The sequence below is a fragment of the Chlamydomonas reinhardtii genome, chromosome 17 (genome assembly GCF_000002595.2).
Source record: "Chlamydomonas reinhardtii strain CC-503 cw92 mt+ chromosome 17, whole genome shotgun sequence".
In the NCBI taxonomy this organism is placed as follows: Eukaryota; Viridiplantae; Chlorophyta; class Chlorophyceae; order Chlamydomonadales; family Chlamydomonadaceae; genus Chlamydomonas; species Chlamydomonas reinhardtii.
Genome location: NC_057020.1, coordinates 777,389 through 791,387, shown reverse-complemented (window position 1 = coordinate 791,387; position 13,999 = coordinate 777,389). Strand labels below are relative to the sequence as shown.

At 63.4% G+C, this 13,999-nt stretch overlaps 3 protein-coding genes across 4 annotated transcripts; 1 reads left to right on the top strand and 2 right to left on the bottom strand.

The window, feature by feature from the left end:
• Window positions 1-67: 67 nt before the first annotated feature.
• Window positions 68-3,119, bottom strand: CHLRE_17g701751v5 (uncharacterized protein). Its single transcript, XM_043071926.1, has 2 exons — window positions 2,238-3,119; window positions 68-2,103 (listed from the first exon to the last, which is right to left on the bottom strand). The coding sequence occupies exons 1-2, from the start codon at window positions 3,041-3,043 to the stop codon at window positions 1,536-1,538; spliced, it is 1,374 nt and encodes a 457-aa protein (XP_042914385.1). The 5' UTR covers window positions 3,044-3,119; the 3' UTR covers window positions 68-1,535.
• A 2,240-nt stretch (window positions 3,120-5,359) lies between these two features.
• On the top strand, window positions 5,360-9,588 carry CHLRE_17g701700v5 (uncharacterized protein). Of its 2 annotated transcripts, none has more exons than XM_043071925.1 (8): window positions 5,360-5,640; window positions 5,945-6,153; window positions 6,318-6,404; window positions 6,554-6,916; window positions 7,211-7,324; window positions 7,545-7,685; window positions 7,964-8,150; window positions 8,434-9,588. In XM_043071925.1, the coding sequence occupies exons 1-8, from the start codon at window positions 5,607-5,609 to the stop codon at window positions 8,502-8,504; spliced, it is 1,206 nt and encodes a 401-aa protein (XP_042914384.1). In that variant the 5' UTR covers window positions 5,360-5,606; the 3' UTR covers window positions 8,505-9,588. The 2 variants fall into 2 exon arrangements, with proteins under 2 accessions (XP_042914384.1, XP_001691597.1); XM_001691545.2 differs by having other exon boundaries at window positions 5,477-5,640.
• Window positions 9,589-10,243: 655 nt separating this feature from the next.
• Window positions 10,244-13,949, bottom strand: CHLRE_17g701650v5 (ribosomal protein L27). Its single transcript, XM_001691710.2, has 6 exons — window positions 13,600-13,949; window positions 13,374-13,511; window positions 13,194-13,244; window positions 12,043-12,168; window positions 11,093-11,139; window positions 10,244-10,792 (listed from the first exon to the last, which is right to left on the bottom strand). Exons 1-6 carry the CDS (start codon window positions 13,615-13,617, stop codon window positions 10,765-10,767), a joined length of 408 nt encoding a protein of 135 aa, XP_001691762.1. The 5' UTR covers window positions 13,618-13,949; the 3' UTR covers window positions 10,244-10,764.
• Window positions 13,950-13,999: the final 50 nt, after the last annotated feature.

Below are 13,999 nucleotides of genomic sequence, written 5' to 3'. Positions count from 1 at the left end.
GCTCCATGTTAGGTATACGACCGTTGGGCTGTGGTGCGGTGCTGCCGGCCTGCCGAACATGCAACGTCTGGAATCCATTAACTCCGTAATACCCACCTCGGCTGGCTTTCAGCATGGCGTGGGTTGCCACGGCCTTTGCAACTGGATAGTGGGCAAACTGGGTACTGGCCCGCCCAGCATGCGCGTTGCCAACCTCCAGAGCCCTCCAGAGCCCTCAGACCAGCTCAGACCCCTCCAGACCCCTTTAGAGCCCTCCAGAGCCGTTCAGAGGCCTGTGCAGATCCCTCCAGAGGCTTAGCGGCTCTGAAATAGCCTTTGTCAGGAATGCCAGACCACCTGACCTCAATGCAGCAGGAAGCCGCTGTCTAGCTCTGGCTGCCTGCGAAGCAGCTGCAGGAGGACCTGAGCACCGATGCCTACCGTAAACTCAGGAAGGGCGTAAAATAAATTCTCAACACTGGGCACGCACACACGCAAGCATCGCGACAGGTCAGAATATTGCAGTGCTCGGCTGCTTTTTGTGAGGGGCTGACGCAACCAGGGTTGCACAATACGTAATACGTATTGTCTCGCGGTAATACGTATTGTATTGTCATGTGCCGAGGCTAACACGTGCGAAATACGTTGTGCACGACGCGTTTTGGGGAGCCGGGGTGGTGGCATGGCTGGCATGCTTAGCATGTCGAGCTGGTATGTCAACCCAAACACGCGACCGCACGATCGCTTCCAGAGCAAATATCAACTAAGCTCGATATATCATGTCCAACTGCGGTCGCGGAACCGGCACGCGGGAAGGAGCCCCATTCCGAGAGGGATTCCCCAACATCCCGACGTCCCAACATCCCAGCCGACATCCTAACATCCCGACGTAGGCGGGCGGCGTATTTTGCAGCGTATTGTAGCGTATCGTATTGCAAAACGTAATACGACGTATTAACACGCGTATTTGAGAATGAGGTCACGTATTGTGCAACCCTGGACGTGCAGCTGGATCTGGATCGGCTCGACTATTACACGAACCAGCTGGTTGCCGCCTCGCAGTCGCTGACCCTTCCTGCCAGGATTTGCATCACTACGTCAGCCGACGGGGCCTTCAACTTTGGGCTTGGCAACTTCTACCTGCGCCAGGTAATCCTCACGTCTCCGACTGTCGCAACCTGGGTGCTCGGGCGCAACCTGACCGACACGCCCAACACCACGAACGCTGCATTCAAGGCGGGCATGGACGCGCTGCCGCAGAGCTCCTACTACCCCGACAGTGTTAGCTATCCCAAGCGCTTGCAGTCGGTTGCCTTACAGAACGGATACACGACCAACCAGTACATGCTTGAGTGCCGCTACCCGACTCGCGCCAACGACCTGTGTTCATACCCCTGGCTCGGCAGCTTCCCAACCGGCCCTCCGTGCAACTACCAGCTCCCACCCGCGGCAGCTACTGACACCCAATTGCAGCTCCTGTACGGCTGAGGGGGTTGGGGGTGCCGTACACGAGTTAGTTGGGGTTTAGTCGGAGCTGTCCCAGAACCCCCATTATACTATTTTTTGACGGCGCGCGCCGGGCCAGGGCTCGCCAGCTGTGCTGCGTGAGCCTGCGCTGCACTCCACCATGATGGCGGGATGTCGCTGACAAGGCCCTGCAGCGCGGCGAGCGTGGGTCCACGGCGCCTGCGACGGCCATCTGACGGCGCAAGGTAGTCTCGCAGCCACCCCTCCCAGTCGACTGCAGCCGCCGCAGGTGGTCGTGCAGCGTGGGCTCGCACTAAGTCACCGATGGTCACCAGACGCGCGCAGGCTCGCAGCGTCCTATGGCGGTACTCGAGACCACGCCCCTGCGTGCGCCGCGCTACTCCTGTTTCGCCATCGCTGCCGCTATCCTCTTCCTCCTGCTCGCCGTTGGCCGCCGCGGGGGACGGGGTGAGGAGCGGGTTGCCCCACAGCGGCGCCGTGAAGCACCAGGCACCAGGCTCCGGTGCCTCAGTCAGTGCTTGCACCAGTGGCAGCCACCCCAGCGCTGAAACCGTGCGCTCGGTATCCTCGGGGAGCGGGTGGCTGGGGATGATGTCGCTGGCGCCCTCCGCCACCGGAACTGCCGTCAGCGTGCTACTGGGGCGCAGGGATGGGTGGTGCGCGCGGAGGTAGACGTCATAGGCGACGCACCACGGCTGGGGCTGCGGGGCGGCCGGGATGTCGTCATGGGCGGCCAGGCGTGCGGCCCATGTCGCATGCCGGCCACGCACGTGCTGCCGGATAGGTAGTGCGCCGAAGCGGCGAAGCCGCCAGTGGTGGGGTGGCCATAAAGCAGCTCCGTCGGGATGCCCGTAAGGCGCTTCTTGGTCGAGTCCGGGGCCAGTCGGCGGTCGACCACCCGCGCCACCAATCGCTCCAGTTCCTGGGCTATGTCGTCCGGCAACCCGCTGTGCTCCATGTGCCATGTCACCATGGAGGTGCAGTAGGCTGAAGCTGCACTGGCGCGGCCAAAGACTGAGAGTCCCAGGTGGGCGACACGCCGCAGGCGGCGCCTGGCCTCTCGCATGCGGGCTGTCCAGTCCAGCCGCAGCCGTGTGGGGTCACTGCTGAACGGCACGCTGAGGGCGGTGGCCGCTGTGACCACCTTAAGGCCGCATATCTGTTCCTGTTCGCCAGGCCCAGGCGCAGCCGCTGCGGCTGGTCCAGTGGTGGGCGCAGCCGGTGCGGCGGGCGCCACAGGCACGTCAGGCGCGGCGGGCGCAGCCGGCGCGGCGGGCGCCACAGGCACGTCAGGCGCGGCGGGCGCAGCCGGTGCGGCGGGCGCCGCAGGCACGTCAGGCGCGGCGGGCGCAGCCGGTGCAGCGGGCGCCACAGGCACGTCAGGCGCGGCGGGCGCAGCCGGTGCGGCGGGCGCCACAGCAGGCACGTCAGGCGCGGCGGGCATGCCGGGCACGGCAGGGGCTGCGCCGGCCACCGCAGCGGCCGGTCCGGGCGCTGCCGGCAGACAGCCGACCCGCAGTAGCTCCACCTTTGACATGTTCAGCCGTTGCCCCGTAGCGCGGCCGAACGTTTCCATGACCGTGTGTGTGTGTGTTAAAGAGCACAAGGAAAACGTTGCGCAAAGACAGTGTATGCGATGCAGCAAAGCGACGGTTCACGGATGTTACCTGAAGTTACCTCGCACACCTGCTGCGGTGAGCCGCCGGTCTTACCAACCGGAAATCGCGCAACCCCCGCTACTCTAACCTCGAGGGGGGATTAGTGTGTGTGTGTGTGTGGGCGTGTGTGTGTGTGTGTGTGTGTGTGTGTGTGTGTGTGTGTGTGTGTGTGTGTGTGTGTGTGTGTGTGTGTGTGTGTGTGTGTGTGTGTGTGTGTGTGTGTGTGTGTGTGTGTGTGTGTGTGTGTGTGTGTGTGCGTGTTAATAAACGAAACGAAAGCCCGCCCAATGACGCGACGGAGTTACTTACCGATACCCACCATTTTACCGAGCGTCGCGTGACTGTCGTGACCCAGGTAGTCATACTTACCCGCGATAAGCCTGGAACCCCACGGGCGACCATTCGGCCTGACCCCGCGATGCACATGTATGCGTCCATGCTCCGCACCCTGGGCGCGCTAAACAACGTTTACCCAGCACGCCTAATTCCCGGATTCCCGCCCGCTGGTCGTAGTCGAGCTCACCTATAGGCAAAAGTGGAAGCATGGGCATAGGGCGGCAGCGATGAAGTGTCACGGGCATGTGAATGGCAACGGCGACCAGAGAGGCGGCGTGCAGCAGACAAGCTAGGTATCACGCGTCCCAAATCCCGCCCACTCAGTACAATAACACTATTGGAAGTGGACGAGTTAGCGGTGGCACTGCGACTAAACGGGGTCGACGCTGCATGGGGGACGTGGCGGGCGGCGGTTGCAGTGTTTCCAGACGCGTGTCAAGCTGGTGTGTGTGCGTGTGACGTGTGTGCGCCGTGGGCTGGCGGGAGCTGGCCTCCCGCTCCCCACTCCACGGCGGCACCGAGGCTAGGCACGCTCGCGGCCGCAGTGGCCGCGTCGGCTGTTCGTGACGAGCCCCCAACCCCCCAGAATCCAGTTACCCCCCTGATAGTTACGAACACGCGCCGCGACGTGCATGGTATTGCCGCGCCGTACACCTCGGCGACCTGGCCGTACTCCGTGACGAGGTCCGCCGTCCGCCAGAGCCACCAGAGCCGTCAGGTGGTCGCAGAAGGTGACCGAGCGGTACCGATGGGCATATCGCGTGTGTGTGTGTGTGTGTGTGTGTGTGTGTGTGTGTGTGTGTGTGTGTGTGTGTGTGTGTGTGTGTGTGTATGTGTATCATATGTGCTGCATAAGGGGCCGGTGAGAATGGTATGGAGGCCGGCAGCTCATGCCGGGGACCTCGTAGGCTCGCTCTCACCCATTCAATGACTGGTAGAAGAAGTGGCGCTGCGAGCGCGGCTGGATTACAGGGTGTGTTTGTTGCTGCAGTGCGTGCGAGGCAAGACTGCAAGTGTGTATGAGCACGGATAAATGAAGAGTGAAGCAGCGTGGGAGACGAAAAGGCACACGGAGCTGCGGGGCGTTGCTAGGCCCGTCCAAAAGCTGAAGCAGAGGGGCATAAGGTGACAGGCAAGGGCCACGAACAAGTGAGAAAGGGCCCACGGCTGTGTACAAGTGTATTGCTTGACGGAAACAGCGTGGCGGAACTGTGCGCATACGTGTTAGAATGCGGAGGCACTACACGTTGTATGGTGTGAAGGGCTCCACGTCCAGTGCACATGGATCCTTCGAGGCTTCGACATCAATGCCCCAAGTACCCCACGCAGCGTGCAGCGGTGCAGGACCATTCCCACTGGCATGTGCACAGCACCCCACCGCCCAAAAGCTCTGTGACTGACTCCGGTCGTGCGTTGTGCCGCGAACCTCGCATTGGAGAGCCCAACCGGCAACCGCCGGCGGGTCCCGAGTCCCGTCACCCGCAGCGGGCAGACGCACACACGCTGTCCCTGTGAGGCCCGCCACGTTGACACAGACAGTTGGGTTGCTGGCGCCACGTGGCGCCGCAGGGCGCCCCTGAGGGCGCACGGTCCGCGAAGGCAACTCCCTGCAACTCCTGCCCTCTCCTGCGGCCATCGGCCTGCCGCCGATGGGCCAAGCACCAGGCTGCGCGTGGACGGCGCCAAGCCTGGAGATCTTATGGATGTTCCATTGGTGTTAATGTCCACGAGGGGCGGGGAAGGAGGGGCTGGTGAGCACGGCGCCCGAGGGGTGTTGCGTTACAATCAGTGATGGTGTCGCGAGTGGTTGCGCTGCCTGCAGACGTCAGCGCTCAAGTGCCCATGCAGCGCGTAAGTGAGCGCGCCTGGGCCCTTACCTAATGCGACGTGATAAAGGACACCCAGGGGCCAGGGCCGGACGGGACATGTACCAAAATTCATGCGCTGCATGGGGAGCGGGCTTCCGAGCGCTTCTGAAGGCGCCGAAGCTGAATGTTCGGTTCATTGTAGCCGGTATCAACACTTGTATTTCGTTGCACTCCGCAGCTTTTAAATACCTGTGCTCTTTGTCAGCACAGCGGCCTGCGCTATCAACGCTTTGCCTGGGCTCGGACCTCCCTTTCCCAGCCTTCTTAAACGCTCAAAATGGCTCTGGGCCAGCAGGCGATGCAGCGCAAGGGTAAGCAGGCCTTACGCGTCTCCAGCGTATGGAGCCCGGCCAGCAACGCTTGCGTGGCGAAGTCTTGTTGGGCAGGCGTTTAGTGGGCGGGAGGGTCGCGTTGACATAATTGGGTTTGAATTGGTGGCTCAATTGTCGCGCCAGCTGCGGCAACCGCCTAAGCGCGGACTGGCCAGGCTTGAGGACGCGATGCTCTGCAGTGCTTCTGCGTGCAGTCGCGCTATGCGTTACTACGCCACCTGCATATGTTGAATTGCGCGCTGGTGATCTAAGCTTGATGCGGGCTCGCAACTGCTGCTTGCAGGCGCCCTTAACGCCAACAGGGCCTCGCGCAAGGCTTGCGTCGTCCGCGCGCAGGCGGTTGCCTCGGCTCCCCAACAGCCGGCCACTGCTTCGCAGTATGTTCCTCACGTCCAGGGCCCGATCATCATGAATGGTCAGGTGCTGCACAGCATCACGGCTGAGCGCCTGGATGTGGTGCGCAGCCTGGAGGACGGCTACCTGCAGAGCCAGGTAAGCTTCAATACATCTCAGATATCTCTCGTGTGCTCCACTCGCCGAGCGTGTGCCCGAGTCAAGCCCGACTGGGCTGAAAGGGGCGGTGACATGGATGTAGGCGGTACACATCGGTCTTACGTAGCGTGTGTCTCTTACCTGTTCCACCCGACGTCGCGCAGGTGGTGCCTCTGCTGAAGCCCGTGGAGAAGTGCTGGCAGCCCGCCGACTTCCTGCCGCCCTCGGAGGACCCCGACTTCCTGGACAAGGTGAGAGCATCCATCCTTCCCCGTCACCCGGGCGGCGGGCGTGCCCGAGGACCGGACACGTTCGCCGCTTGGGTTGCAGCTTAGCAGCAGCGAACAGACCCTGACACGTATGCACCTCTGCTCACGCTGTGTTGCTTTATAACCTACAGGTGCGCGAGCTGCGCAAGCGCGCTGCCAACCTGCCCGATGACTACCTGGTGGTCTTCACCGGCGACATGATCACCGAGGAGGCGCTGCCCACCTACATGACCATGCTCAACACCCTGGACGGCGTTCGCGATGAGACCGGCGCCAGCCAGACCCCCTGGGCCAAGTGGACGCGCGAGTGGACCGCCGAGGAGAACCGCCACGGCGACGTCATGAACCGCTACATGTACCTGACTGGCCGCGTCAACATGAAGGCGGTGGAGGTGACCGTGCAGAACCTGATTGGCTCCGGCATGGACCCCAAGACCGAGAACAACCCCTACCTGGGCTTCTGCTACACCTCCTTCCAGGAGCGCGCCACCAAGGTGAGGGGCTGGGCTGGGGTTCGGGGTCAGGAGGGGGAGATGAAAGGGCGCACAAGGGAGGCGAAGGGTGGGAGGTGTCAAGGAGCAGCCTGCCAGCAGCGGACGACAGCGCTAAATGCATCGGAGCAAGGACGGCTGTTGCGCAAGCTGCTGGCTGCTATGGGTCACAACTCAGCATCACCGGGTGCAATTTGAGCAAAGCCTTGGGGGCCACACACCGTAACGCTCCATCCCCAACCCCATCCCATCCCCACCCTCCAAACCGCACCGCCCCTCATCCCCGCCCTGTTCCAGGTGTCCCACGGCAACACCGCCCGCCACGCTCTGGAGCACGGCGACGACGTGCTGGCCAAGATCTGCGGCTCCATCGCCTCGGACGAGGGCCGCCACGAGATCGCCTACTGCAAGGTGGGTGCCGGTGGCTCCACAGGCGCATGCCCCCATGCATGACGTGATCGTTTGCCGCCCCGGGGGGGGGGGAGCGGCTGCAAGCGAGGCATGCTCTGGCACATGGTCTGCTGCTCCGGGGCCCGTCAAGTTCCCAACATAAGCGCTGCAAACCCGTGCGCCCGTCCTATACTCTACAGCTGCTAACCTCGCACTGCACACCTCCAACTCCCATGCGCAGATCATGGACGGCCTGTTTGAGCGCGACCCCAGCGGCGCCATGATTGCGTTCGGCGACATGATGAAGAAGCAGATCGTGATGCCCGCCCACCTCATGAACGACAACGTGCACCACGCCAACACCGGCCGCAACCTGTTCGCGGTGGGTCCCGGCCGGAGGGCGTGGGGCGGGGCGGGACAGGAGGCGGGTCAGTCAGGAGGGACTGAAGGTGTAAGCTGGACACGGCGTTGCGGCAGTGCCCGAGTCCTGAGCCCAGTTTCTGAGCTTGATCTTTCATACCTGCTCGCGCACTCAAGACACACGGGCACGTGCGCGCCCCCCTGACCCCTCACCCCCTCCTCACCTGACCTACCCACCCCACGTCGCCCAACAACATCCTGACTCCCCACCCCCGCCTCCACGCCTCCCACGCCCCACAGGACTTCTCCGCTGTGGCTGAGAACACGGGCACCTACACCGCCATGGACTACGCTGACATCATGGAGCACCTGGTGGGCCGCTGGAACGTCAAGAACCTGACCGGCCTCAACGGCGACGCCGCCGCCATGCAGGAGTACGTCATCAAGCTGCCCGACCGCATCCGCAAGCTGGCGGAGAAGGCCACCGGTGCGCAGGAGGGGGAGGGGGGAGGGGTAGGGGGCAAAGGGGGGGGTAGGGGGTTAGCAAAGAGCGCAGGGAGGATGGAGGAAGGAGATTGTAAGGAATAGCTGTGGTGGTGGACGACGGCGTTTGGGGGAACCATGCTGATGATGTGGCGGAAAGACTCTTGGGGGCTGGTGGGGAGAGCGGGAAGCACAGGGAGCTGTGTACCGGTATCTGAAATGCCCGTCGTGTCGCTGGGCGCAGCACTCTCATTGACCTCTCCCCTCTGCCGTGTTCCTTCCCGCAGCCCGCCGGAAGAAGGGCAAGGTCGTGCACGCGCCCTTCAGCTGGGTGTTCAACCGCGAGGTGGCCCTGTAAAGCCACCGCCTGGTGCCGTGAGCTTTGTAAGGCAATGGGGGGGAGGCGACCGCGCTGGAGCTCCCGCAGCTGGGCGCGGCAGCCCCAGACACAGGCCTGGCGGCGGTGCGTTGCATGGGTCGCCGCCGCGCCACGGCGCGAGGAAGGCGCCTGCAGCGGCGTTGCCAGAGCTGGATGAGATATGGGGTGGGGTAGGGTGGGTAGGTGGGGGGTGGTGTGCACCGCACCAGGCTTAACCGGCGTCCAGGCGGATTCCTGGTGCGAGAGACTCCTCTGCCGCCACCGAGCCCAGACGACTGTCATTGACTCGGGACTAGCTGGCAGGTGCTGACAGTGAGTGGGGGCCCCAGCGGAAGTGACAACCAGAGAGACAACAAAAAAGCTGTATATCATTTTATTATAGTATGGCCCGGCGACAGAGGCAGCACGCGAGCCTGGCCTCGCGGGGTCAGCGTGTCTGAAGCAAAGATGCGGAAGGGCCACCGATGTTGCGGGCTTCGTTTCTCGCAGTAATGCTAATGACCTTCCTTGACCCCAGCCCGTGTTTTGAGATTTTGGAGGGCGCTGATGCGGCGGGGGCTGTCCCTCTTGAAGAATGTCATGCGCGGCTGTTATGATGCGGCCGCAGTTGGTGCGCGTGTGGTGCGTGTGTGCTTGATGTGGTGTGTCTCGTCTGTGCCCGTGTGTTGATAAACGTTTGAGCGCACCCCCAGTTGCGGTTGCGCCCTCGTGTGCTGAATGTTGTGGGTGTGGCAACCGGATTGCGCGGCTGTCGAAGGCCGGAGGAATGTGGACATGAGAACAGAGGCATAAGAAGATGTTGCTGCATTGCCCTGTGTGTGCGAGAGAAGGCGGAAGCAAAGCGTGTCGGCGGTAGGAGTCCGCAGGCGAGTGTGCCGTGCAGTTGCTCAGAAGTCACAGGGTGCAGCTGCAGTCCACCGCTTGCTAGAGCAGTGCTTCGAGGGTTGTGCTGCATTATGTAGCCATTTATTAGAGCGGATGGACGATCGGGGCACACCCTAGCCCGCGGCCGTCCATACATTTTGTGACCCACATCGTGGCAGGTGTAATGACCGACCCGGTTGCAACCCATCAAGCTTTTTCCCAGGGGCAACACAGGCCGCGCCCCCTCCTGCTGTGCGGCCATCTGACGCCAGCGGGGACGTGAGGAATGGGTGCAGTCCGGCGCAGGCTCACCCCTGGCTGGCAGGAGGGTTTAGGCGGACGGCGGGCAGGACCAGCAGCATCCAGGTCAGGGAACTCCCTGGCTGGCACCCCTTGGCCCTTCCGGATAGCCCCAACAGTCACCAGGGGGAGGCCGGGAGGGCGTGTGCGATGGGACAGGCCGGGAGGGCAATGGGACTCGGGGGAGAGGGGGTGTCTCGGCCGCGCAGTCACTGGCGCGAGAGGCGTTGCGTTCTTACTGGCTCGCTAATCCGCTATCTAAAGTCCACTGTTCGGACGGCGCTTAGTGCCAGGCGCGGAGCTCAGCAGATGCAAGCGAATGGGCGTGGCTGTCGTGGCTTATGAGCAGGACTGGAGGCTTGACGCGGCAGGATACGCAAGGGGCCGCGAGAGCCTGGTGAGGCGCACAGCGTGCTGCTGCAAAGCCTCTCGCATCTCAGCGTGCCTCACTGCCCCCGCGCTCCGGCCGCGTGCGGGAGCCTAGCTGAGTGGCTGGGCGGCGCATTCACCCGTGCGGTGTACTGTTCTGAGTGGATGGGCCACGCGCAGTGGTCAGCGACAGGCAGTTATAAGTGCGTCAGCGGCCGCTGCGCATGCCCAAGGGCACTGTTAAAAGGCGCCCCTCCGCCGGCCCCGGCCCGCCGCCCGGCCCGTTCACAAGATCTCCCATCTGCTCCCGATCCGGCTGTCGTGGAGAATGGCGCAAGGCGCAGGGACAGGCGCACTAACAACTAGATACTCTCTTTAGCAGGACGCTTCGATTGTCCAGCAGCACCACCGGGCAACCTTCATACACCGCAGCGACAGAGCTCTATTCCACACAGCTGACCCCCCCGGGCTGGTGCCCCCCTGGTATAAAGAAGGCGTCACCAATGGCTTCTTGCCGACGAGTCGGTAACTGCGGCACTGCGCACGCCGTGCTGAACTGCCTCACTATCCTCACACCGTTACGGGGGCTGCGCAGTGGGGCTGTTACGAAAGGAGCGGGGTGCAGGACGGGCCGGTCGGAGAGCCTCATCAGCCGTTACAAGTCACAACACGCGACACGCCCCGCACAGTGCATCGTGCGACACGCTTAGAAGCGGAGCTTGCTGAAGAACCACCTGTGGCGCGGGGGGCGAAGGGGAGAATGGTAATCAGTAAACCCGGCAACAAACCCCGGCAGGCGTTGTTCAGTCGCGACCGTCCGCAGTACACGCAGCTGCACTGTACTGCGGCCCCCAGCTAACCCAAACCAACTAGACCCGCCCACCATAGAAGCGACCGGGCCCACCTACTGCCACAGAGCCTGCTCCAGTACCGCCTACTCCCATCACACACTAACACGCTCCCACCGCCTGCCCCCCGTGTGCAAGTCCTGCCGACCGCCATTCCACACCAACCCAATCTTGACAACGACTCACCGGTTCTTGCCCGACTTGAACTTCTCCTCCAGCAGCTTCTTGCACTCCTGTAGTTGCAGAAAGAAACACAGCCGAAGAGGGCGCGAGCAAGGTCAGAGGCCCCTCCACATGTTTACTTCATTGGCTGGGTGATGGAACCCCTGCACGGCACCAATACAACACCATCACGACTGTGACGGCTGCGGCTGCTGTTGCGGCCGCTGCTGGCGCTACGGCAACTGGCCGCACGGGCCTGCTGCTCGCCTGAGGGCCCGCCCGCCTGCTGTAGACTGCGAGGCTGCCATACTTGAATGCCGCCGCGTACACAGCACGCAAGGCACCTCCAGCGGCCGCCCCCAGCTGGCGCTGCTGCGAGGTCAGCAATTCAAGCCCGGCTGCCCAGCCAATCCATGCCCACAGGTGCCACTGCCCCTGCTGCTGGTATCCTGAGTTGTCGTTGGCATTGCGGCGCCTCGCTGTCCGGTTGTGCTGATGCAGCCCTCCCCCCCGCCGCCGCTCAGAGCTCCAGTCCAAAGCTGCGCTCACTCCAGCGCCTCCGCAACTGCACGCGTCGGCGTAGGCGCCCATGCGGCACGCCTTCTTGCTGCCTTCTTGCTGCCTGCGCGCTGCCCCACCACACGCCAGCACTTCTTTCGTGTTTTTCCACTGCGCGGCTGGGCTCCAGACGGATAGCTGCAGCTCCTTGCCGCGTCGCCTGCCTCAGCCCGCGCTCGTAGGCCCTAATGGGCCCCTGCCGATGACCAAGCGCTGCCGGTACCGCCAGGCAGCTCCGCCGGTCAAGCTGCCGTCCCCGGCCCGGGACAATCCAACCGCCCACAAAGCCGTCGTTCCCAACTGGGCATCAAAGTTAATCATACTGCTCCCCATCTCCCGCTGCCTCCTGCGGCCCGCGAGCCCCCATACAAGCCCCCACCTCCCGCCCGCCCTTTTAGCACTGAGCTGCCTCGCACCTTGCGGGCGTCCGTCTTCTTGGCGGCGGACTCAATGGCCTCGGGGGCCACGACGGCCTTCAGGTCCACGTCCAGGGTGTAGCGGGTGGGCATGATGTGCTGGTAGTTGACGGTCTTGACGAAAGTCTGCGTCGGGGAGGAGAGAAACGGGACCGGAGCCGCGGTTGTGGCAGGGTGCTAGCTTGAGGGGTGTGTGGGGCGTGCATGGGGCGCAGTGGCGCACAGCGAGCGGCGATGGGCTGCGGCCACGGCTGCGAAACTGGCCCCCCCCCCCACACACACACACTCTGCAAGGGCGGAGCGAGCAGCACAGCTGCCTGAGTTCCGCAGCGTACGCGTGTACGACCACCTCCCCGTTCCGCTTATGCGGGCGTACGACTGTGTAGCTTTGGGCTGCAATGCCGCATGCGCTACGCTGCTGAATCCGTCATCTTCGCCCCGCCCGCGGCTGTGAGCTCGCCGGCGCTGGATACCACCACATGCGCGCACTTCGTGCTGCTGCTGGACCCCGAGTTGCTGCTGCGCTGGGCTGCTGTGGCGAAGGCCCACTCATGCCGCCATTCGCGGGCGCGGGCTGGGTCCGTGGGGTCGCTGCATGTGCGCGCACAGGTGGCACAGGCCGCTCCAGCGCCATAGCTGTGCTGCGGTTCGGCTGGCCGCCGGAATAGCTGCCGCGAGATAGCGGCGCAACAAGCCACCTAGAGCCTGCCGTGCACTCAGCAGCTGCCGCTGCATTCGAAGCTCCCGCCTGTTCGCTCCAGCGCCCCCTCATGTGCCGCCCTTGGTTACGCAAAGGCGCTGCGAGGGCAGCCTGGAGTCCCCTTGCCCGGTTCCTGCCCTCTTTCCCCGCGTCTTTGCCGCACGCCTGACGCCGGCAGCGAACTCCAGCTCCATGCGTGCAGCTCCAGGTTGTGGGCGCGGCTGCTGTGTTGTCCCCCGTCCGCGCGCACGGTTGCTGCCCACTTGGGGGACCCGTCTGGCCAGGTACCAGCCCGCGGTCCGATGCCTCAGCCGCCGTGAAACCAAATACCGCGCCTGCTGCTGCTTCGTTGTGCTGATCTGCTGCTTTTCCTGCCAGAGCCACCCGAAGCAACCGGCTCCCTGCTTCCGATGTATGCCCAGCCCAAGCCCAAACCCAACGAGCTGCGCACCTTGATGCTCGAGCGACGAGCCTGCTTCTTCTGGCTAATCTTCTTGATGACCTGTCCGAAGCAGTGCACGCAAACGGGCGGCCGGCGGCATCAGCCGACAAGTCCATGGTTGGCACCCTTACCGCGCAGTCGCCCCTCCCGCATTCCTGGTAAGTAGCTAGCGTATAGTGAGCGACTCACCTTCCGGGGCTCCTTGGCCAGGCCCACGACGGTGGCATGGCCATATGGCCGCACCGACGAGCCGTCGTCCTTGTTGGCCACAATCACGGCCTTCTTGCCGGCATAGCGGCCGGACAGAAGGATGACAACCTTCCCAGGCTGCGAGGACAAGCGAGCAACAGAGTGTCAGGGCCGCCGAAGAACGGCCGCCAGGGCGCCGAGCGCAAAGAATTTAGCCTTTGCTCACCTTCAGGAACTTCACCATGGTGCCTTCTGTTCCGGCTTACGCTGAGGAAAAAGGGAGGGACAAGGGAACGCTGCCGCCTTAACCAGTCCAAAATGGCCCATGCATGGAACTCGTCGTCCTTGCGAGCTTCCGCGTGCCGCTTGTATCTTTACGATGCGTAAGATAATGTCTATTTTCCAGTGCATTACTGCTGGCGAGGTCGGGCAAGCGTGTGTTTGGCCCCGAGCACGCAGTTGCTGGCCGTCCCGACCCCCCCCCCCCCCCGCTTATTCTAGACTCGCTCCGAGCCGGCGTGCAAGCGAAGACGAGCTCTTATATCCCAGCCATACAAATGCCTCCTGTCGAGCAGGGGCTTTTTAAGTATGTTCGTGGCACAAGGTGACAGCCGCTTGTGACCTGA